We start from the raw sequence: 24824 nt of genomic DNA on the forward strand, positions 1-24824 counted from the left end.
TTCCCATCACTAGATGTCAGTTCCTTTTAAAATAGTCACTATTACTTCATATCAGAAACATCCACAGGGAACAAATTATCTCATTTCATGTGAACCTATGTACGAGTTCACTGTATTAAAAAAGACTCTGTCCACTGCTGTAGCTTCTACCAGACAACCAAATGCACAGAGCTTCCTGATGTCAGGTCGTCATCTCATCTTACTAGACAAAGGGCAGCACTTAAGTCTTTGAGCGTAATGTGGTCCATTAATTACATAGCACCGGCTGCATCAAGGACAAGTAAAGAATCCCACATTTTTTTTTTTTTTTTTTGGAAAATACATCCTTCATGAAAATTTGCAGTGTTGCACATGCCATGCAACAAAAGGAAATGTCAGAAGTTTTGTTTAACTTTTATATTTTCTGTAGCTTGATTTCCTTGGACTTGTGTTGGTGTTCTAGCCCTTTAATAGGAAACTACAGAAGGAATTGGCAGATAACTGAGAGGGCGGGATGGACTTCATAAACAGAGATTCAGCTGATGTGATTATTCTGGGCAAAAGATTTTCAGAACTGTTCATATCCCTAATATACATGATTAAGTCCTCAATTATTTTTTGCCACGCTTTTAAGTCATAACAGTGGGATTGGTATATGAAACAGGTATCTGCAACACTTCTCAGTGTACCTTTGTACTTTGCTATAAAAATGTGGCTTTCCAGACGAAAGAGAAGGTATTATACAGAAGGATTTCTGTCTCTAAAAGGAGAACTTCTGTACTGAGTTTTTTTTATTTACCGGAGTCAGAGACAATAGATATCATAGTTGATAAAGATTTGATCAATGGATCATTGCTCTTTGGAAGTAGAGGGAAGGTGCTTGTTTAGACTATTGCCCATAATTCTGCAACAAGCAAGGACATGGTACCTGCCTTTGATTATTATTCTAAGAGGTTAGTCTGACCCTAACCCAAAAAAAGGATTATAAAACACACACATATCACCAGGTGAACAGAAAGTCATAGAGCGAGTTTGGCCTAAAGTGTTTCATTTTATTCCACTTTTTGGCAGAGCATTTACTTGCTTCCTTCTGTCTTTCACTAGACTTTTTCTGAGCGGCTCCTGGGAAATTTCTCAGTAGCAGTTCCAATCTTTGTTGCCCTCTCCTGCTTTGGTTCCATGAATGGTGGTGTGTTTGCTGTCTCCAGGTGAGTGAGTTCAAGCATTTCTAGAAACGCATTTCTGTGTCTGAGATGGGATGTGATAAGGATAAGTTTAAAAAGAAAAGAAAGAGTGCCTCTAAACCTGCTGTTTTTAAAGGGAAACGCAAGATTGAAATCTTTCTCCAAGTATCAACAGCATGTTCTATTCTGTCCATTAGAGGGCACTGCTTGTCTACTCATAGCCTACTCTGAAGCCAGGGATGAAGGGGTTTTTTTGTTGTTGTTTTAACGTTACGTCTACAGAGTTTAGCAAGAACATTTTATTTCTGGCAATAAAATCTTTTGTTTCTCTAAAGGTGACAAGCAAAAAAGTAAAGTAAGAGACACCAGACATCGCCATACCACCATCTGTATCCCTTTTGTTTGATGCAGAAGTCCCTTTTGTTTTAATTTGATGCAAACCCAATCAGATAAATGTGAATGGTGTGTGTGTGTGTGTGTGTGTGTGTGTGTGTGTGTGTGTGTGTGTTGAGTTGGACTGGACTGATAACACTCGAGCAGTATTAGAAATCTAGAACTAAATTCACCACCAGCTATTTATATGTGGGGTGAATTATGCTGAGTCAGATGTTGCTACCGTTTCTCCTCAAAGGAACGTAACATTTTGGCAGACTTTATAAAATTCGAAGTAATCACCTAAGAAATGTCAAACCATTCGGTACGAAGAAGATGCAAGTTTTCTCTTCGATTTCTGGATTTTTTCCCTTGGAAATGATTAATTATACATTTTTCTCCTGTCAGGTTATTCTATGTTGCATCTCGGGAGGGTCACCTTCCGGAAATCCTCTCCATGATTCACATCCGCAAGCACACTCCTCTACCAGCTGTTATTGTTTTGGTAAATGCATAGTAACGTGTATCTAGATGTACCCTCAAAGAACAGCTTAGCAAAGAGGATTTCAAACTTGACTTCAGCTCGTGCTTTCTGTTCTCTTTCATTGCTAAAGTGGCTCTCTGTGTATCCTGGTGGATTTGCACAGGCAGGATATTTTCCATCGCTTCCCTTCATCCAGTATATCTGATGCATATTTGATGCTTTGGAGCAATAACACGTCACTTCTTTTTCATCTGTGTAGAAATCTGTGAGATCAAAGGGAAATGATTGCCTGGGCTCCTGTCACCGACAGAGAGCCTCGCAGAAAAGGAGGTCAAGTAATAAGTCCCAATTCTACTTATTGAAAGTGGAGCTAAAAGCTACAGTCCCAAAACGCCCAGATGTCTCATCAGAGGCCCCTTATCATGAAATGCATACAAAATTATAGAAACAGTTGACAGGATCCTAGACAGTGCAGGGATTCTGTGCTTGAAAGTGAGAATTTTGAAAGCAACCCTAAATGGGAGAAATAAAAGCACCAAAACTTAAATTTGAGCTGTACGATTCTTTATGCAGAGAAAAGTATTTGTGAAACACGGGATATGAAAGACTGTGTAAGGTGTAGAAGTCCTCAGATCCCCATTGGCAATGTTATATTCTTTTTACCTACTATTTTTTCCCAATAACGTTTCCAAAACCCAAAAACATTTCCCAGAAATGTTTCCCAGTAACATTTTTTCCCAATCTCCTGCTGTCAGGCACACCACAGAATGCACTGAACACTTTTTTACCCCCATCTCCACCCCCCATGGGTTTCATTTGTTTCAAAATATTTCCTTGAAATTTCTTTGTAAAGGCCAGTGGGCGGGTGGGGTACTCTGTGTGGATTCTGGAAATTTACTTCACTTGTGGGAACAGAATGTATTATTTTGTGGGAACAGAATATATTATTGGTGAAGAGGGCTTTCATTTTAAGCCTGCGTTATCAGTCATGCTGTCCTTGGTCTGTGCAGCTGTAGAGACTTGCTCTGCTGAACTCTGCGCTCCATTCTTTTCTGCGGTCTTGAGGGTCACATGTGGCAAGCACCCAGGGAGAGGAAGTGTGGAGGAAGGAAAGGTCAACGTTTTGCACTCAGGAGAGGACACAGTCTCTAGAGGTGGCTGTCGTTCCTGTGTATGCATAGGCAGGGTCTCATCAGACACCATTCGCAGAGTTTTCTGCAAATGTGTGTATTGGATGCGCTTTTGACTTTTATTGTTAGTTATTTACCGACCATCTCAGTCTCTGGGTCTTTAAATTTTGAGTCATTGAGTGTCCTGTGTTTTGCTCTTTGAAAGCACGTTCTCTTAACTCAAATGAAAAACAACTAAAAGCAATGCATGCATGTGTGTGTGTAAAGGGAGAGTAGAAAAGCTGGATATGTAGCTAGGAGGTTAGTTGAGTATAGGTGTTAGGCGCAGTGGTCATTTATCAGTAGAAAGAATCGTTTGGAAAAGATAATAATAATGTGCAGTGATGGTATTGCTTGTTATCACGTGTGTTCTCTTTTAACTCACTGTGCATGATTTTTCTCTCCCTCCCCCCCCCCCCAGCACCCTTTGACAATGATAATGCTCTTCTCTGGGGACCTCTACAGTCTTTTGAATTTCCTCAGTTTTGCCAGGTGGCTTTTTATTGGGCTGGCGGTTGCTGGGCTGATTTATCTTCGATACAAATGCCCAGATATGCATCGTCCTTTCAAGGTAACCTCAGCAATCTTGATGGGTTTACATAAATCTTCCTCCTAATGCCTGGTCCTCCCTTTGTCATAAGTTGATGATGAAGAGCTTGGGCAGAGGGGCAGAATCCTCTGGAATAAAATGTTTAACCCTTGCAGGTCATGCCTTCATATGGGATTTATTTTACTTTGGAAAAATAGTTCATCGGCTTGTTTGTGATGTACTGAACTTTGTAGGTCACATTGCTGAAAAGTGGGGATATTAATATACAATGTTTGTTATATTGATTTTTCATGAATGCGTCTAATGACCTGATATGTTGAAAATATAGACTGCTTCTTTTTTTTTATGCTGAATAAGTTGTGGACAACCATACTGTGAGGCCGATATGTATGAAATCATCACTAATTCAAACTTTAAAAAGGATGCTGCTTTACAAAAAGGCATTTTAAGTGTTCTTAAATGTTATGACTTGTTATATTGCCCCTTTTCTGCATTGTACACTCCAGAAGGAGTACAACTCTGAAATACATAGGGAAAGTGAAGATGTGTGAATATACCACTTAATAGAATGTCCATTTACCATAGCTAAGTGTTTCCTTTTGGGAGGGCTGGCGCATATGCCTCTAGCCTTGAAAGTTCATGGACTGATTTGTCTTTACTATGTATTTGCTTTTAAGAAATAACACCGATAATGTTGTCCGTCATGTTGTCAGAATTTGTTTCTAATTATATTCATTGCCTAATGCCGGCAACATCTTTATTAGTGGTTGAATAGGAGTTGGCCTGTTTTATCCCTGTCAGTTCTTATTGTGAATCTCCAACAGAAAATCAATATGCACTGAAAGGCTTTAACATGTAACAAGCAGCCCGTGCTCTTGGCTCTACATTAAAGTGGATTCTAATCATAATTATCAGAGAGCCAATCTTTTACAATCAAAAACATAACTCGTAAAACATAGTGCTTAACTAGTAAAATAGTTCAAACAAAACATCTCTAATGAAACACACTTATTTATCCTTAGATTTTGTTCTACCCAAAGTTGTTTTTTTTTTTTTAAATTTAAAGGAGTGTATTTAATATAGTCTCTGTGCCCTATGCAAGAGATTTTGCTATAAAGGTATGGTAGATTGGTGCCTGTCACTTGGTCACATGATCAAGGTGTATCACCCGATCACATGACTGATGTGCTCATCTTGAATCCACCTTCTGTCTCTTGAACCACCCTTGAAGTGATTTTCTTCTGTGCTGTGTTCCAGGTGCCGCTATTCATCCCGGCTTTGTTTTCCTTCACGTGTCTCTTCATGGTCGCCCTTTCCCTTTATTCAGACCCATTTAGTACAGGGATTGGCTTCATCATCACTCTGACCGGGGTCCCTGCCTACTATCTCTTTATTATATGGGACAAGAAACCCAGGTGGTTTAGAAGAATGTCAGGTAAGACTTTTAAGCAGTTTCGGGACCTTTTGAGAGACCATGTTGTAGAAAACCCATCTATGTGTACCTATATAACATGCATGCATTAAAGTGTGAAAATATAAGTGGGGAAATTGCTAGTTTGAATACATTACCGTATTCTAATGAGAACTGGTAGAAGAAAAGGCAGGAAGGATGTTGAGGGTAGAGCCACTGAATCCTTTCAGGATATTGAGTTCCAGTTGCTTTAATCACTTCTTAGGAGAAGAAATTTTTAGATAGAATTTTATCAGCAGTTCTGTAAACGACCTAATTGTTCTTCCAAATCCCTTACTAACTTAATTGTTTCTATCCTGGGTTGAACGTAGTTTATTGATTCTGTATGATAACATACTACTTAATGAGTGATATGAGATTTGGTGGGGAGTTAGGTAGAGCCTGCAAAGGGCTTAAATATCATTATTATAACACCACCCTATTGGTGAATCATGGAGGGTCATAAGAACAGCAAGAATGATCATGAGGGGCCTTCCCCGGTGGTCCAGTGGTTAAGACTCCTCATTCCGGGCTTCCCTGGTGGCGCAGTGGTTGAGAGTCCGCCTGCCGATGCAGGGGACACGGGTTCGTGCCCCGGTCTGGGAAGATCCCACATGCCGCGGAGCGGCTGGGCCCGTGAGCCATGGCCGCTGAGCCTGCGCGTCCAGAGCCTGTGCTCTGCAGCGGGAGAGGCCGCAACGGTGAGAGGCCCACGTACCGCAAAAAAAAAAAAAAAAAAAAAAAAATCAGTAGGTAGGAAGGGTGCTTAGGAACAGCCTCTGTCAGGGGCTCTGCCAGTGAAGCTGTTTTCCTCACATCATCGTCTCATTCAATCCTCCACAAGATCCACGTGTGAACTGGCTGATTTCTATACCCAGATGGGAAAACCAGGGTGCAGGGAGATGGAGAATTTAAGTGTATAGATTTTAAACCATTGAGCTGGGATTTGAACCCACATATGCTGGACTTCAAATTCATGCTCTTTTTAGATTGGGTACCTGTGGGAAGAGGGAGAGGGAGAACTGTATCCAGAGGAGCAGATAGGTTCTTGCTGGTGAGGTTGGTGAGTTTAAAAATCCACTTTTTTTCTTTTCATTCATTTTAATTTACTTACTTTACCATCATTAATTTTTTAAAGCCCAGTAAAAAGTTCAGGGAGATTTCTGGTAAAATTATTAATAAATAATGTCAGTGTTACTAAAAATAAAAAACAAACAACTCTGTGTGTACATATTGCATCTCTAGTGTGCTACACAAACTCATTTAGAAGCTAGTCATTTAAAATAGACTTCTGCATCGCTTCTCGGCCTTTTGGCTAAGATCAAGTGTAAAATAGACTTCTGCTACTACTCTCTATTAGCTTTTAATTGGTGTTTGATATCTTTAGACCTTATACTATTATTTATACCTGCATTTTGTTTCCTAGCTGGCAACATTATTCCCAGAGGAAGTGTTACTATAAAAGTTAGGTTCTTCAAGGTTTACACAGGCACACAGATTGCCTAGCAGGGTATTTAATCTCTGTGTCTTGTTAGATCACACTGGTTTTCGGTAGAGTATTTTTAGTTACGTTTTATCTGTTGTAGGCAATACATAGAGAGCCTTTGCTGAAAAACAAATCCAAGTCTTGTTAAACAGTATTTACCATTAGGATTGCTCGTTACCAATGTTCAGGGTAGATTAGTACTCACCACTGGGGGGGTGGGGGTCTGTGTCCATCTCAGATCCTGGCTAGAGACAATTAAAACCCCTGAATGCACGGAAAACTATGAGAATTTAGGAAGAAAGAGTGGGTAGCCCTAGAGTTGGACTACAGTGTGAGAGACCATGATGAAAGAACAAATTCCTCTTCTTGCGCACTTAGTAGGCATTTTGTCCTTCCTGTTTGCAGTCAGCCAACTGTAAAAATGCTTTCTTTCTGCTAACATGTGCATATTTTCTTCCATTTCTTTGCCGGTACGTATCAACTACTGGTTTTCATGCCTGCTCCTTCTTTGATGTTTTTCCGTGATCATGTTGTTGTGAAGTTTTCTGTTATTTTTCTGTCTCCAGTGGCGTTTTGAACATCTCCAAGGACTCTAAATGTAGCGTTAGCCATTCGTGAAAGTAGCAGCAAGTAGCAGTCCCATAATGGTTATTTGGTTCTCAACAACGCCATTGAGTCTTACCAGGGAGCGTGGCAATTCTGCCTTGCAACTGCGATCATTGTAACCCTTTATCTTTATAGTTGCCTTTTGAGTGAGTTTGCGAAAAGCAACAATCCTCTGTAATTTTGTTTGATTTCCACTTAGGCAGCATTCTTAAAGTAAAATAAAGAAAATTCATAATATTTATTGCGGCCGTAGCAAGTATTTTCCTAGCCTTTGGCCAAAACAGAACACTCACACACGGACACACAACACAGCAGAGTCCTGAGCCATCACCTCGCCTCTTCTCCCAATTGCCTCCTTGTTGTTAGGGAGAAACTCAGTGTAAACTTGGAGCCAGAGAGCCTCTGCTTGGAGCAGTGTGTAGAGTTAACACCAAATTGTTCTGCTGGGGAACATTCTTTAGCCTTGGTCTGATCACTTATTTTCACCCGAGTATACCTGAACAGATCATCCCTGTGAAATGATAGTTTATCAAAATACATCTTACCAGGGGGGCATCCATTAAAAAAACACAGGGTCACCGAACAGCGTTCAGAAAACAGAGACAGGCTGCTGAGTTTAGATAGCCAGAGAACGTTCAGAACCCGAGAAGCTGAGAGTTTCAGAGACTTGATGAATTTCTCTGGCCACAGGATGCCAGTATTGAACCACGCTTCATTTGATAGCATTCCTGGGATGAAAAGAAAACGTGCTCTTAAGGGAATACTCGGATGTGCAGAGAGCTTTTTTTCCCCCATCCGTGATGGAGTGCTTAATTCATCTGGATCGATTTCTTTATAGAAACACAAGCTTCTCACCCAAGGAAGAGGGGACAGATACCCCACTGACATACTCAAATTCATGGGGATGCTGGAGCCGGCAAACCCCAGCCAGGGCTCCCCACAGCCGTTTTCCTCGGCCGCCTCTGTTTATCCGTCCAACCCCATCACAGCTGGGAGTGCGTGGGGTGACTGGAAGTTGGTCCCTCTGGCTCCGGGCGAGTTGTGGAGGACAGCTGTATTTCAACAAAATCTTTAGTTATAAAGAATCGTACAGGGCAGCACCACAGAATGACCGTTGTCCATCGTGGACAGATTTTGCAAAACCAGAATTCTAAAAGCATGTTCTGCATACGGTGTGTTGTGATCAGTTTGTTTATGATGCTCCGCTGAAAGCTGCCGCATGCATTTGACGGACTCTTCACGAAGACTGAGGTGCGATGTTTTACATGAGTTAAGCTTGCCTGCATTTCTTACCAAACCATCTTCACGGTAAGGGTCAAATGGGGCCATGCATGTGAAAAGGTTTTGAAGGCTTTTCCAAAAAAAAAAAAAAAAAAGAAAAACGTAGACACTGTTGTTATGATTTCTGGGGAAGTTTGATTCTGTGCTCATGTTTCATAGGCTTATTCCGTTTTGGCTGTAGTTCCCACGCTTGTACCAGGTATGATTGGGTAAATCAGATTTTGCAAGGGCAGTAGTTGTTTCAACGGATTTCAAAAACGACTACTGAACATGGAAGACAAAGCTAAAAATATTTCAATTGCTATTTGGTCTTATAGCTTACATAACTAAAAACACCAAATGCGGACTCAATGGCTCGACTTTATTTAAAGAAATATTGTCAGGGGGCTGATTATCCCCAAAGCCAAAGGCCCTATATGGGTAGGGATGTAGTGGGAGACCACATGCTCTGCAACTTTTTTGGGCATGCAGGAAGCTTCCTCAGAGGCTTACTTGGGTCCGCTGAGCACTGCTCTGTGACCCCCATGGCTGTAGATGACCTGGTGGGAAAAGTTGGTAGGACTCCAAAAGCCACTCAGAGCCCAAATCAGTCACTCTGCTCAAACCTCCATCATGATGAAAATTATTTAAATCTCGAGATCCCAAGAGAGGGCATAAGAAAAGCACACGAGGGACTGTCAACAGGGCTGACTGAGCGTGGAGGTTCTACTGGGTGTGTAGAACGAGGAGAGAGGTTCTTTGGCCCCAAAAGTGCTACTGAGTAGAAGATCCAAATGGAGCTTTCAGGAAGGAGAATGCCACACGAGCGAAGCAACAGGATCTCTTAAGTTGTTCTCCCTTTGTCTGGAACCCATGCAGTGTGGTGACATGGGTCAGTAAGATGTCTAAGAAAGTCGAGGGCTGAGGGCTGCAGAATACAGAGGCACACTTTTGGAAAAGGCTTTCATTTGGGGCATGGAGGAGTAGATGCTGCATTAAAAAAAAAAAAAATCTCCGTAGACAACTGCATAAATAGTCACACACGTGCGTGCACGCGCACACACACTCAAAACGGCCGTCGTTATGGAGACTAGTTCGAGTAGCGACTGCAGGACTCCTCCAGAGAGGAAGGGCTGCAGAGCACGTCACCTTAACCCCACCGCTTTGCATTTGACCATGGCAGAACTCTTGTTATTTAAAGCTATCAGTTAGTCCTAGCTCCATCTCTGCCCGCAAAAGCCACATCGCCCTTACTATTGACTGCTATCTACTTTTCCACAGTCTATTTTTCTAGGATAATTCTATCATTTCCCTTTTCTGTAAACATGAACTTCAGTTGCTCTTGAGCACTCCCTTGTGCTCCATGTACATCTCAATGTCAAGAGTGGGCTGTGACAGAATAGAATTCATTCGAGAAACATTTACATAGAGTTTACCTTTTGCCAGAATGATGCTGGACCCTTTGTAATGAATGTATATTATAAAAATCAGTGTGCTGAGGAAAACAACTTGGGAACACTGTTAGAAAATAAAGGATGAAAAACGTACCTTTTTTAGTGGCATTAAATATTGCTGGGAAGGGACTCTTACAGGTGACAAGTCATAAAAGAGGAGAAAGATGGCCTGTCTGGATGAGAGATGATGTGGCTCTGAAAACCATCAAGACAATAGGCACCAGGGGCTTCAGGACCAGTAGCAGTTTGAAGAGGTTTTGTGGAGACCAATTACAGAGAGAAGAGGTGGACAAGAGCTAATATCTCAGGAAAGTGGAGTCACAGGGTTCTAAGACTGTCGAGATAAAATGACCGTAGAAATCACCTAGCCCAGTGACCTCTGCACTTTCGTGTCTATCAGAATCACAGATTTATGGGCCCTACCTTCAGTTTCTGATTCAGTAGGTCTAGGATGAGGCTTCAGAAGTTGTATTTCTAATATCTCAGGTGATTCTAATGTTGCTGGCCTGGGGATTATACTTTGAGAACCACTGGTCTAGTCCAAGACCCTCATTCTTCTTTATTTATTAATTAATTTTTCAACTAAGAAGCAATGGACCCATAACATTGCGTAAGCTTAAGTGTAGGAAGTGTTGATTTTGGCATATTTATGTATTGCATTAGCTGAAGCGCAGTAGCATTAGCTAGCGCCTTTGCGATGGCTTCATCACGGTAAACATCTTTTATTATTTGTTGTTGCTGAGAGCAGTTAAGATATAGTCTCTTGGCAACTTTTATAATACAGTATTGTTGACTATAAACTCCGGGACTTATATATTTACTACTTGTACGTTTGTACCCTTAAACAACATCTCTTTAATTTCCCCACCCTCCAGCCCATGGTAAGCACTCTCTACTTTCACAAGTTCAGTTTTTTGAGATTCCACATATAAGTGGTATCATACAGTATTGTCTTTATCTGTCTAACTTATGTTACTTAGCATATGTCTTACAAGTCCACCCATGTTGTGGACACTTAAGTTATTTCCTTACCTTGGCTACTGTGAATAATGCTGCAGTGAACATGGGTGTACAGACGTCCCTTTGAGATACTGATTTGAATTCCTTTGGGTACATACCCAGGAGCGGAATTGCTGGATCATACCGTAGTTCAATTTTCAATTTTTTGAGGAACCGCCATACTGTTTTGCACACTGGCTGTACTGATTTACATTCCCGTTAACAGTGTATAAGGGTTCCCTTTCCTCTACATCCTCACCATTTGTTATCTCTTGTCTTTTTGATAAAAGCCATCCTTTTGCTAAGGTGAAGGTGATGTCGTGATTTTGATTTTCATTTCCATGATGATTAGTGATGTTGAACACCTTTGCATAATACCTCTTGGCCATTTGTATACCTTCTTTGGAAAAATATCTATTCAGGTCCTTTGCCAATTTTTAAATTGGATTATTTTCTTTTTTGCTATTGAGTTGTGAGTTCTTTTTATATTTTGGAGAATAGTCCCTTGTCAGATGTATAGTTTGCAAATGTTTTCTCCCATTCTGTAGGTTGTCTTTTCAGTTTATTGGTTGTTACCTTTGCTATGCAGAAGCTCTTCAGTTTAATGCAATTACACTTATTTATTTTAGTTTCTGTTGCCTGTGCTTCTGGTGGCTTATCCAAGAAATCATTGCCTAGACCAATATCAAGGATCTTTTCCCCTATGTTTTCTTCTAGGAGTTTTATAGTTTCAGATCTTGCATTTAAATCATTGATCCGTTTCAAGTTAATTTTTGTGATTGGCCTGAGATGGGGGTTCAGTTTCATTCTTTTGCATATGGATATCTAGTTGTCCCAAATACCATTTATGGAGGAAACTGTCCTTTCTCTATGGTGTGTTCTTGGCACCCTTGTCAAAAATTAGTTGACCATATGTGTGGGAGTTTACCTCTGTGCTCTCCATTCTGTTCCACTGATCTGTATGCCTGTTTTTATGATAATACCATACTGTGTTTTTTTTTTTTTTAAGATTTATTTATTTATTTTTGGCTGCATTGGGTCTTAGTTGCGGCACACAGTCTCTTCACTGTTGTGCATAGACTTCTCTCTAGTTGTGGCGTACAGGTTTTCTCTTCTCTAGTTGTGGCGGGCAGACTCCAGAGCGCGTGGGCTCTGTAGTTTGCAGCACTCGGGCTCTCTCCTTGAGGCGCGCGAGCTCAGTAGTTGGGGGCGTGTGGGCTTAGTTGCCCCACTGCATGTGGGATCTTAGTTCCCTGACCAGGGCTCGAACCCACGTCCCCTGCATCGTAAGGTGGATTCTTTACCACTGGACCACCAGGGAAGTCCCCATAATGTTTTGATCGCTATAACTTTATAATATAGCTTGAAATCAGGTATTACAGTGCCTCCAGCTCTGTCCTTCTCTCTTAGGATTACTTTGTGGCTCTAAATAAATTTTAGGATAGTTTGTTTCTATTTCTGTGAAAAATGTCAGTGGAATTGTGATCAGGATTGCACTGAATCTGTAGACCACTTTGGGTCATACGAACATTTTCACAATATTACTTCTTTCAATCTAGGAACATGGGGTATCTTTCCTTTGGTTTGTGTCTTCTTCAGTTTCTTTCCTTAAAGCCTTATAGCTTTTAGTATACAGGTCTTTCACCTCCTTGGTTAAATTTATTCCTAGGTGTTTTAATTTGTTTGATGCTATTGTCAATGAGATTGCTTTCTAATTTCTTTTTCAGATAATTCAGTGTTAACGTATAGTAATACAACTGATTTCTGTGTGTCAATTTTGTATCCTGCAATTTTACTGAATTTATTTATTATTTATAACAGTTTTTTAGGGGTCTTCGGGATTTTCTATATAAGATCATGTCATCTGTGAACAGAGATCATTTTACTTCTTCCTTTTTTTTTTCTTTTTTTGCGGTATGCGGGCCTTTCACTGTCGTGGCCTCTCCTGTTGGCGGAGCACAGGCTCTGGACGCGCAGGCTCAGTGACCATGGCTCATGGGCCCAGCTGCTCCGCGGCATGTGGGATCCTCCCGGACCCGGGCACGAACCCGTGTCCCCTGCATCGGCAGGCGGACTCTCTACCACTGCGCCACCAGGGAAGCCCTTCCTTTTTGATACGGATACATTTTATTTATTTTTCTGCCTAATTGCTCTGGCTTAGTACTATGTTGAATGCATCCTTGCATGCCAGAGATAAAACCCACTTGATCATGGTGAATGATCCGTTTAATGTGTTGTTGAATTTGGGTGGCTAAAATTTTGTTGAGAATTTTTGCATCTGTATTCATCAGGGATATCGGTCAGTAATATTCTTTTCTTATAGTGTCTTTGTCTGGACTTAGTATCAGGGTAATGCTGGCCTCATAAAATGAGTTTGGAAGTGTTCCCTCTTCTTGATACTTTCATATATTTTCATGGTACTGATTAGCATATTTTTGTTTCAGCTTAAAGAACTCCTTTTAGCATTTCTTGCAGGGCAGGTCTAATGACTACAAATTCCTTTAGCTATTGTCGACCTGGGAAAGTCTTTCTCTCTCCTTCATTTCTATATGACAGCTTTTCTGGGTGAAGTATTCTTGGTGGTAGTTTTCTTCCTCTGAGCGTTTTGAATATATCATCCCATTCTCTCCTGGTCTGTAAGATTTCTGCTGAGACGTTTGCTGATAGCCTTATCAAGATTCCCTCATATGTGATGATTCTTTTATGTCTTGCTGCTTTCAAGATTCCCTTTTTGTCTTTGATTTTTGAGAGCTTGACTATAATGGGTCTCAGTGAAGACCTCTTTGGGTTGAATCTGTTTGGGGATCTTTGAGCTTCTTGTGCCTTGATGGCTGTATCTCTGCCCAGATTTGAAAATTTTCAGCCATTATATTTTTAAATAAGTTTTATGTATCTTTCTCCTTCTCTTCTCCTTCTGGGACTCCCATAATATGGATAATTTTTCTTTTGATCATGTTCCACAGTTCATGCAGGCTTTCTTCTTTTTTATTCTAATTTCTTCATTCTCCTCTGAGTGGAAAATATCAAGAGGTCTGTCTTGAAGCTCCAAGATTCTTTCTTGTGCCTGATTGAGCCTACTCGTCAAAGCTATTACATTTTTCATTTCATTCATTGTATTCTTCTCCAAAATTTCTGATTTTTTTTTTTAAATGGGTCCTATTTCTTTGTTGAATTTCTCATTTTGTTCATATGCTATTCCAGAGTTCATTGATCTGTCCGTGTTCTCTCACATATCACTCAGCTTCCTTCAAATCATTATTTTGAGTTCTTTCTCAGATCAGTCACAGATCTTTATTTCCTTAGGGGCAGTTAATGGAGTCGTATTGCATTCCTTTGGTGATGTCATGTTTCCTTGCTTTTTCATGTTTCTGATGGGTTTGTGTTGATATCTGTGCATTTGAGAATGATGTCACCTCTTCCAGTCTTTACAGACTGGCTTCAGTAGGGAAAGACTTTCACCTGGAGGTGGCTGTCAGAGCACCTGCTGACTGGGACGTAGTGTCTTTGGTTCCCGAGAAGGCACAGCGATGTAGTCTCTACGCCACTCCACTGGCTGAGGCTGAAATTGGCCAGATCGTGGGGTTCTTATATGGCTAAGGCTGCAGAGGACCTATAGGTGGCAGGTAGGGCTGTTGGTATCTTCAGAGGCTAAGGCTGCTGACATCTTCCTGCGCTCCTCTACTTTTTTGCTCTTGGAAGGAGCCTCTGTTTGAGGACACCCCTCCTGGTGCCTGGTCTGATGTGCTGACACCCAGAGTTCTCAGAGCAGTATTGGAACTGAGGTCCGGGGATCAGGCACACATGGAACTACCACAGTGCCAGGGTCCTGGAGCATAGGCACACTTGCTGTGGCTGTGACACAGGTGTCTCGGGCATGGACATGTGCAGATATCCTACGGAGCTGGTACTTGGGTCTCAAGGGCCCACTGCTGTGACTTGTGCTGGTGAGAGGGAATGTGGCAGTGACGAGGGCCCTGGGATGACAAGGTGCAGTGGTGGCTTGGGCAGAAATAGTAGCACAGCCTGGGAATGGCAGGTCCAAGTCTGACCTCTGCCCCCACCCCTCCCACCGCCCACTGGGAGCGCTCCCAGGATAGCAGTAGTACAACTCCGGTAGTTGTTTGTTAAAGCTGTGTGTTGGGACTCAGGGAACTGGGTACAGGGTAGTGGCAGCAAGCCCCTGGCAATGACAGTTCAGAGCCGCAACCTGGGATGGGGGGTGAAGTTCAGGGCCGTGGTAGCCTGGTCCCAGCCTCCGTGGGTCAGAGTCCTGACCTGAAATCTGAGGGGCGGGGCTCAGGGCAGTGGTAGCACCGCTGGCAAAGATGGCTCAAGAGCCTCAATCTGGGATGGAGGCGGAGCTCAGGGTAGAGGCAGCCCAGTCCCAGCAGTGGAGGGTCTCAGGCTTGACCAGACCTGCCATGGGGGTGAGAGTCAGGATAGTGGCATTGCCCGTAGCAGTGATGAGTCAGAGCCAGAACCTGGGACCTGGGAGGCAGTAAGGACTCATCTCAGCAATGACAGTTCAGAGTCTTGACCTGGGATGGGGCAGGGCGGTGAGGCACAGGGCAACAGCCAATTCGGGCAGCCAAAGCATGACTTGGGACCCAGGAGGCACGGCTCAGGTCAGGGAGATTGCCTTGGTAATGGTGGAGCAAGGCCCCAACCTGGGGCTGGGGTGGGCAAAGAGCCATGGCAGCTCTGGTGTCCTATGTGGAGATGTGCTGTGGTACCCAATGTGTGAGAGGGGGGCACAGCAACAACTGGGACCCCCGAGGGCAGGTCTCACCTCAGCAACATCTCCAGCCTCTGGGAGTAGATCCGGAAGAGGGGGGTACTACAGGCTGCTCCGTCAGGTAGGGTCAGCATCATTGAAGACTGAGAGACTCTTGTACCAAAAGCTGCAGACATCCACAATGGCGAGGCTTGCTGTGGTCCTTCTGCTCTCCTTCTCCCCATGTGGTGACCTTCCTGAGAGGACTCCTCCTGGTGCCCAGCAGCTCCCGACTGGGGGATGGGGTGATGGGGACAAAATGCTTCCTTTGCTTTTGTCTGTGGCCATCCTTGATTTCTGAGCTCTGCCAGGTTTTTTGCTGCTGCTTCTTTGTTGTCTAGAGCTTTCCCTGAGCTGTTTTCTTCCATTGGTAACTGTTTCTTGCTCTTGGTTTTCTTTTTTGTTTGTTTGTTTTTGGGGGTGGGGGACCTCCCGGCCCTCCGTCTTGCTGACATCACTTCCAAGTCCCCTCCATTCTATAGAGGAGGTAAATGAGGCCCTAGGAGACAAAATGTTTTACTCAATAATACACTACAAGTTTGAGGCTGGAAATTATCTTCTGATTCTTCTGATTTTGGAGTTGGATGTACTCTCATAGGTGCAAAAACAACAAACCAATTTTAGACTCAATATGAAGTATATTTTTGAACATTTATTTATATCTTGGTCCTATTGTCTCAAAATATTTTCAGCCTCCTGGTTCAGGATTAAAAGTCCTTATTTGAACGCAAAATATTAATGTATTTTTTTAAATAAATTTTTTTTTTTATTTTTATTTTTGGCCGCGTTGGGTCTTCGTTGTTGCGCGCAGGCTTTCTCTAGTTGTGGTGAGCGGGGGCTACTCCTCGTTGCAGTGCGCGGGCTTCTCATTGCTGTGGCTTCTCTTGTTGCAGAGCGTGGGCTCTAGGCACGCAGGCTTTAGTATTTGCAGTACGTGGGCTCAGTAGCTGTGGCTCGTGGGCTCTAGAGGGCAGGCTCAGTAGTTGTGGCGCACAGGCTTAGTTGCTTCGCAGCATGTGGGATCTTCCCGGACCAGGGCTCGAACCCGTGTCCCCTGCATTGGCAGGTGGATTCTTAACCACTGCACCACCAGGGAAACCCCAGTATTAATGTATTCTTGCTGAGAAGCCATCATGGGAGGTTACAGAGGTGACTAACAAATTAATTGAGCATGATAGGATTCTAATGAAATAAGTAATTCTTGAAAGTGCTCTGTGAGATAGGCGGTTGTGAGTTTTCAATCCCAAATAATTTGCATTTTGCTGTTTTTATGCATTTCTGATTTCTGTGCATTTTAAATTTCTCTTCTTTATTTCTTTGTAGACATTACAACCAGAACATTACAAATAATACTGGAAGTTGTACCAGAAGAAGATTGTCATAAATTATAAATTAATGCATTTGAAGTCTTGGCAATCTATCCTTGGCTTTGTTTCTGCCCAAAGGGCTGAAACAAAAAATGGATCTTCTAAGAAATTTAGTTATTACTCCATGTGGTTATAGAACGCTGATATGCAATTATACCATAAGTTCACGTGATCATTGAGTCCCTGATACCTACCTGTTGAGGTTAGGAAAAACGACTACAGAATGGAAATTACTTTAGTGGTCTTTCTCTATAACATATCTTATGGCTAAGAACCTTCAGACTGAAAACTGAGATGTTTTCTTTAATATGGGTTTTGTAAAAACAATTTTTGTATACTATAGATAACTGTACTGTGAAAATTGTTTTCTACTCTTCTGGGGGAAAAAAAAGTGTATGTCATCATTATGGACAGAGGAAAGAAAGAAATTTATTTTACATTGGCATTGCATTGCTTCCCACAGATATCAACTTAGATATCATACATGTTTTAATGGATTATACCCAGAGCATTTTGAAAAAGAAAAAAAACTTAGGGGTATGCCTAATTGTGATGAATACATTAAAGAAGAGTTTCTAGGGGCTATTGTTTATGAGGCAAATCCAGGAATTATGTTTAAGTAAAAAAAATGCTTGAGAATTTATTACGTTAGGATTTTTTTCACTCGTTATCAGGAAGCTCCGTAGTTACGTGCCATTTGTTTTCATGGCAGCCTAATTGATCAGGAAAGGATGTAACGCCTGTCTTAGAGCAAAACAAAAGTCAGTTTGGTATTAAATCCTCTTAAGCATGATCATGTGTTTCACTAATAATTTACTCTTTGATAAATACATCTAAATATGTGCATTTTTAAATCTTCAAGTTACAACATCAACAGGAGACGGAAATCACCAAGAAAGAAAATGCCCAAAATATTATGCCCAACTCTGTAGTTCTACATACATTGTTAGTGTTTCTGAACATTTAAAAAAAATCTCATAGCTGTTTTTACATGGTGATGAATTTTGACAGTTTTACGTTTTCTTTATACATTTTGTATTGTTAAAATATCTCTTTGGACAAAACTGTCCAGATCAATTAGGAAAAGACATATATTTACATAAAAATTAAGGAAGAAATGTCACTGCTAAATAAGATTTACAACTGATGTTTCTAAGAATGTTCCCATTTCTCTCTCTAGGCTTTATCAGTAATTTCCTGACAAAGTAAAAGAGATAACTGACAAATTCACTGAAAGAAACTGTACATGAAATGTATATATTCAGACAGGTATTACTATGCTGGGTTTAGAAAATACTGTGGAACTTTCAAATAAGAATAATATAATGATGAAATTTGTTAACCATTATTTACTTAAGTCTCAGAGTAAATAGTCATGGCCAGAATTTTTTCATTCTGTAATTTTTGTCCATTTGAAAAGAAGAATTTTTGGAAGAATTACACTGATTCAAATCATTAAGAAGAGATATATAGAGTTCATAGACAGTTGATCAAAGTAGAAATGATGATAATTTGAGGCAATTTCAATTAATTAATTTTCAGTTCATTAATTTCAATTTCAAAATTTAATTCAGTTAATTAAATTTCATTTAATCAAATTTCAATTTAATATCTATCTGAGATTGAAATTTTGTCAGCCAAACGTAGTGTTTGGGTCTTTAAGTGAATTTATAAAAATTCCTTCCTTTTTCTCTTACCATGGATTTTCAGAATTTGATCTGTAGTCTGTACAGCTTATATCCATTTGTCTACATCTGTCCCCACTAAATTGTTGCTATAGGTGAAAACAGATTTCCTTCATATTCTTGTTTATAGTCTAGGCCCATGTAATCTAAACCAGCAAACTCTCCTGGAATTGTTGTTTTCCCCTAATGAAAAAGAAAAATGGTAAAGTCTCATGGAGAAGTTTGTATAGTTACTGATTAATTCCTGAGGTTAATGTGCTTATATCAAAAGTGGGAGCTAGGTCTCCTCATTTTAGTTATTTTAGTTTTAGTTCTAATTTCTCTTTAAATATGTCATTATACAAGCTAACTAGATTACATATTCATTATTATTTTCATCATTTTAAAAAATGATTTTTGCATTGTTAAATTTCTAATGCCATTGTAATATCATTTTAACCAGATGGAAAGTCAGTCAGTAATTTTTTTTTTTTTTTTTTGCGGTACGCGGGCCTCTCACTGTTGTGGCCTCTCCCGTTGCAGAGCACAGGCTCCGGACGCGCAGGCTCAGCGGCCATGGCTCACGGGCCCAGCCGCTCCACGGCATGTGGGATCTTCCCGGACCGGGGCGCGAACCCGTGTCCCCTGCGTCGGCAGGCGGACTCTCAACCACTGCGCCACCAGGGAAGCCCAGTAATTTTTTTTTAAAGCGATGAGGATTAAGTTGTATTTCTACTTATCCTTAGGATACATCATGACAAGATACAGGGCTTCTGTAATCATCCATTCAATAGTCGTAACATTTATTTGGAATGGTATTAATGTCAAGCAGATTCTAGTTTGAAAACTCCCTTACACACTTTTATATGTATATATATTTTTATGCTAAGTAATTTTTTCTCATATATTTAGGAAAATTTTTTCTCATATATATTTTTCCATATATCGAACTGTTAGATGTGATACATTTGTATCAGTGTGCATATTCAAATGTTTAAATACATTTTATCAGTTTATTGTAACACAAAAAAGTAAAAGTAGCCAATATAGTTTACGACGGCTAATATACTGTTTTCAAATGTTCTGCTCTTTTGGTACATAGATTCTCAAGTATTTAGATATGAATTTAGTAGATCTAGTAAAGACCTCCAAAGCTAAAACAATTTGCTAGGAGAAACGGAATGATTCTCCTTACACAATTATGAGTATTTCAGTAAACGTTTTTGACCCCTTTTAAAAAATATTAGACTAGTTTTCTGAGATTTTTCTAAGATTGAATGAAGAAAACTGACTATTATAACTGGCGTCTTGGTCAGCTAGGAGGAGACCCTCTTCTTATCTTTCTTTAGGAGATTAAAGATTTGCCCTAGAAAAGATGGCTGACTCCAGTGCCACACATAAACGTTAGATGTGTGTATGCACACATTTGCATACGTGCTTATACCGTATCTCCCCTGCCTCTGCTGGCACAAAAATAGGAACAGATTACTAAATTACATTTCCAATTCACGGCAGTTTCTCTAACACTAAGATATGCAAGTTGAAACAAGTTTCTGCATCGTTTTATGTGTCTGGTACAGTTGTTTCCCCAGTTGCTGTTTGATATATCATCAGATGGTTAACGTGAGTATAATTACATAACTCAGTAGAATTCTATGTTGAACTGAATCAGTCTTCAGGAAACTTATTATCTCTATTTGAGATGAATGTAATGCTAACTGAGAAAGGGAGCATCTTTGACCTATAGCTGATTTCTTATAATTGAGGAATGGGTTATGAAAAGATGGAAAACTAAAGGTCAGAGTAGCAGGAAATGAAAGGTAGTATGTGATTGGAGGGAACGATATTTTGGTCTAACTTATTATGCCACATAATCAGAGAAATATTAAAAATTAACTGTCTGCTGTACACAGGGACTTTGGTTATGCCCTTGTGAATCCCCTAAAAGCTAATGAAATGTAAGCTTCAGTGCCCCTTGCTTAGACATGCCCTTTCCTAGGTCCTGTACCTAATTTTGCATTAGGAATTTTGTATTACGTTTCTTGAAGGTTAGCAAAATTAGATATACTTCTGACCCTAAAAAAATCTGCATCTGTCCCTGTGAGAAAGGTCAAAGTACTCCCATTACTTTATCTATTAGAAATAAGCATGGGGTATTTGTAGGATATATTTTTAAGTAATAAAGTTGTGAGTTAATTGAAATATCTCTATATAACTAAGTGGCTTTCTCATAGTACATATTATATGTGGTATATAAGGAGAGAGTTTCACTCTGGACATATTTTATGTGTCAATTCTGAATGATAGAAGAACAATGAATGGGATTTTAATTGTATCTCTTTTTCTTAGTGTGGAAAGAAATAGAGAGAGATTTGAAATTTGAATGCAGAGGAGTCAAGAAATTTGATTTTAGTTAAATAAAACCTTGTTTCATTTCACCCTACGTGATATGCTGTATGTTGGTGCTGATAATGTTTACAGAGCTACATTTACTTTCGTAACCATTCAAAGTCAGGAATTAAAGCATGGCATTGTGTGACTGACAAGAAGCTCATGGTGGATATAAATTAGAGTAGAGTCATCTTGGCAGTTTCTGTTTACATTATTTATATATATAGGTAAAAGAATTATTACCTATAAATGTATTTTAGGTTAATTTTCCCATAAACAGTATTTTTAATTTATCTCAATATATATAATACCTAAAAGTGTAACCTCTAGGTATTATTAGTACTGTACTTAAAAAGATATTTTAATAGCCAATTTTGGGAGTTCATCCTTCTTTTTGTCGCATTTTTCAAATTAGTTGGAGTCTAAAGATAAATGCTTGGTCTATTTTTAGGTCTGATAACAAATTCGCGGAGGCATACATCATGGTCTCACAGAAAGTTCACCAGTTTTCCATATGTTGTGAGATAATTGCCCTTCCCTACAATCTCGTCAGGATAATAACTTGATCTTTCTGAACCGGTTCTCTGTTTCCTTTGAGTTAATCACATGGTTCCCTGTATGTTTTATTTTCTTGACATATTTTCAAGATAGGAGTGAGTCTTAATTTTATACAATTACTTGATATTCTTAGCCTGAAACTACCATTTCGGTTACGCCCTTGTGTGCGTCCCTGCCCCCTTCTCTCTCTTACCGTTGGCTTTAAAATGTCAGTGGAGGATGGTTACAGTCTCCAGACAGTTGTCTGTTACACGTGTGCATTTTGGCTACTTGGATCAAGGGTACATTTAGAGTATCAATAAGTGCCTTAACAGTTTTATAGATAACCTCTCAAGAAACTGTGGAGCATTTAGGTGTCTAGCAGCCATACAGATGGATGCACTGTTTTGAAAGTGAGCATACTTTTTTCCTTCAACATATACACTACTGATTTTATTTTTAAAAGTATGACTTTCAAGTGAATTACTTTCTTGGTTAGAAGACTTGCCTCCCGAATCCTTATTACCTCTTGTTGAAGCCTCTAAAGGCCATGTATTTTGGGTCCTTTGTGCAGCAGGGTATTTTGTACAGCGTCTTGTGGGAAGACAGATTAGGCCTTTGGACGTTACAGCTGTATAACCGGTTGGGGTGTGATTGGCCTGACTGCACCGAGGATTGTGAAGTTAGAGCCCACTTATTCCTACTGATGGATATTCTTCTGCGCGCGCTCTGAAGCACATTCATAGCGCACCAGGAGGCGATGCAGTGTGGTTCCCTGGTTTGAGGTTTGAGCTGTCTTATTTTAAAGCATGTCTGCATTATTTTTTTCCCTAGCATTTCTCCTTCATTCCGAACTTCCACTTACTGACTAATGGAATATAAAGTAGAAATACTTTGGAGAAGTAAAACACAGATTGTTTCAAATGAGCGTATGCTTATAACAGAATAGAAATGATCTACGTTAAACTACTGTGTATGCTAATTACTTCAGACACTACCACAGGGCACTTTTAAATTGCTCTGGAAGCAAAAACGGTATATGTAACTATGGTTAGCACACAAGACCCCTGCAAAGATTTTAAGTGGTCTGGGATTCTTTTTTTTTTTTAAGTCTGGGATTATTTTGATCCTCTTTTTGGAGAAATTTTTTACTTTATGGTTTTTCCTTGTGAATGTTGTTACTACTGCTTTAAATCTAGAACTTAACTATTGATACCTACTATCTTGAAAACAGGGTTCATCTTTTGACAGTATCCATCTGTTCAGAGAGTGGCATATCACCTTACTCTTGCTTACTGTGGACACAGACACTTGCCCCAAATTTCTGTCTTTTTGTAGATGGATCGCAGCACAATAGCAATGAATTTTCAGTGGTACCTTTCAGCATTTGGGGAACTTTGCGAACATAAGCGTCAGATGTGTTTAAAAAAACAAACAAACAAACAAAAATTGCTTATTACCATGTAATGCAGTGTCTTCTCTTTACGCCAAACTGGTGAACAAACGTGTATTGATAGAATTGTTTCACTGATGCTAAATGTTGACTACCTGCAGTTTTATAATAAGTGCAAGTCACAGAGAGGCAAGACAAATGACGTCTTGTACTGAATGCTTCGAGAACTTAGTTTGTCCTAATTTTCTGACAAAGATTTGACTCTGGGTTTCAGAGAGGTTGGTTTTTACTTATCAGAGAGCAGATTAGATGGTAGTGATGTACTGGTAGACATGGTTTTCAGTTATTGACTCAGAATTCATCTCAGGATGACTCTTTCACGTTGTTTTATCGTCTGTATATCTGTATTGACTTTATTAACATGGGTTTAGTGAGCTCTGTGCTAAAATTTGACCTGGTAGCAATAATTTCTTTTTCAACTATCAAGGGGCAGAAAAATCCATATGTATTGTAATGTTCATTAACATATTACTAGGTACTATATATGAATGTATTTCAGTGCTTTTCACAGTCTATGGTAAGCTTCAATAGTATGTGCCAACGCAATCAATTTAGTCCAGTGGGGAAGTAGTCCGGTTATCCTGAAGGGCTGTGCTGGTAGCTGTCTCTTTGATCTGTGCTTAGATTGTCATTTATAGACCAGCTATATCCATTAACTTGGATCCGGAATGGGTTCATCATGACCTTGGACCATTCATTGTGAGTAGGGGCGGGTGCGTTTGGGCGGGTGCTCTAAAATACAGGAACAAGAAGTTCAGCTGAGGGAGAGGGAGCCCTGACATCCTACATGGTCCTCATCTGTGGTGGGGTTTCTTCATCTTAGCATCATGATAATGAAGCTCAGTAAATGGGATTGTGCTATTTTATACAAATTTTGCACAATATCTTCTATCGATAAATTCTTAAAGAGCAACATTTCTGTATCTACATTCCAACCATATTAGAAGTACTAAGATAATTAGCTATGAAAATATAAATGGTGCAAAGGGACTTTCATCTGTGGATTGTGCTGTTTCTTAGGGTTCTGTGGCACTTATGCCTATACCAGCATGTGATATGTGACATAAAATGGATTTTTCTACAGCTTAATGACTTCCCTCCAGGGAGAGTTCTGGTACAGCAATCACACTGCCAGATGGTGTTTACGGGCTATTTGTGTAAGTGGTAAGATGCTATGAAATAAGTGTGATTTCATCTGATGGAGACTCTTGATGCATGTGTTTTTGTATGGAATAGATTTTGGTGCAATATGATGTCACTCAATGTTGCACTGAATTTAATTTCAATTGTATTTATGTATATGTATACCTGTCATGCTTCTAGTTGCTTCAACCTTTGTATATATATTTTTGTACATATTTTTAGTAGAAAACATTTGAAATGGAAGTTAAATAAACATTTGATAGTTTACCTAATAAAAACCATGTTGTGTTTTTGGTTGTTTTTCGTTTGTTTCGTGTTTTTTTTTTTAGCAGTGTCCATTCCATTAAATTGAAGGCTTTGGTTTTAATGATTGGATTTATCTGTCACTCATTATGTGAATTTGTTGGAGTATCCCACTTCACAATGATTTCCTGTCCTAAAAACTGAAAGTGGTGGTGGATTTAGCGAACACTGTAGACATTCTTCTTCCTCATGGCCTCCA

At 40.1% G+C, this 24824-nt stretch overlaps 1 protein-coding gene across 3 annotated transcripts in view; it reads left to right on the forward strand.

Annotated features, from left to right (window-relative positions):
- SLC7A11 (solute carrier family 7 member 11) overlaps positions 1 to 24600 on the forward strand; it is a 98958-nt gene extending 74358 nt beyond the window's left edge. The window contains exons 8-12 of one of the 3 annotated variants that reach the window (XM_089911502.1): positions 1084 to 1187; positions 1944 to 2040; positions 3610 to 3759; positions 4996 to 5173; positions 8119 to 17084. In XM_089911502.1, coding sequence (XP_089767628.1) covers positions 1084 to 1187; positions 1944 to 2040; positions 3610 to 3759; positions 4996 to 5173; positions 8119 to 8165 — 576 coding nt within the window. In that variant the 3' untranslated portion in view covers positions 8166 to 17084. The other 2 variants (XM_022554816.3, XM_089911501.1) reach the window with 2 other exon arrangements.
- The last annotated feature ends 224 nt before the right edge of the window (positions 24601 to 24824 follow it).

This window comes from Delphinapterus leucas, chromosome 5 (assembly GCF_059928025.1).
Source record: "Delphinapterus leucas isolate spDelLeu-1000000601 "Yukka" chromosome 5, BTC_Dleu_Yukka2, whole genome shotgun sequence".
NCBI classification, from domain to species: Eukaryota; Metazoa; Chordata; class Mammalia; order Artiodactyla; family Monodontidae; genus Delphinapterus; species Delphinapterus leucas.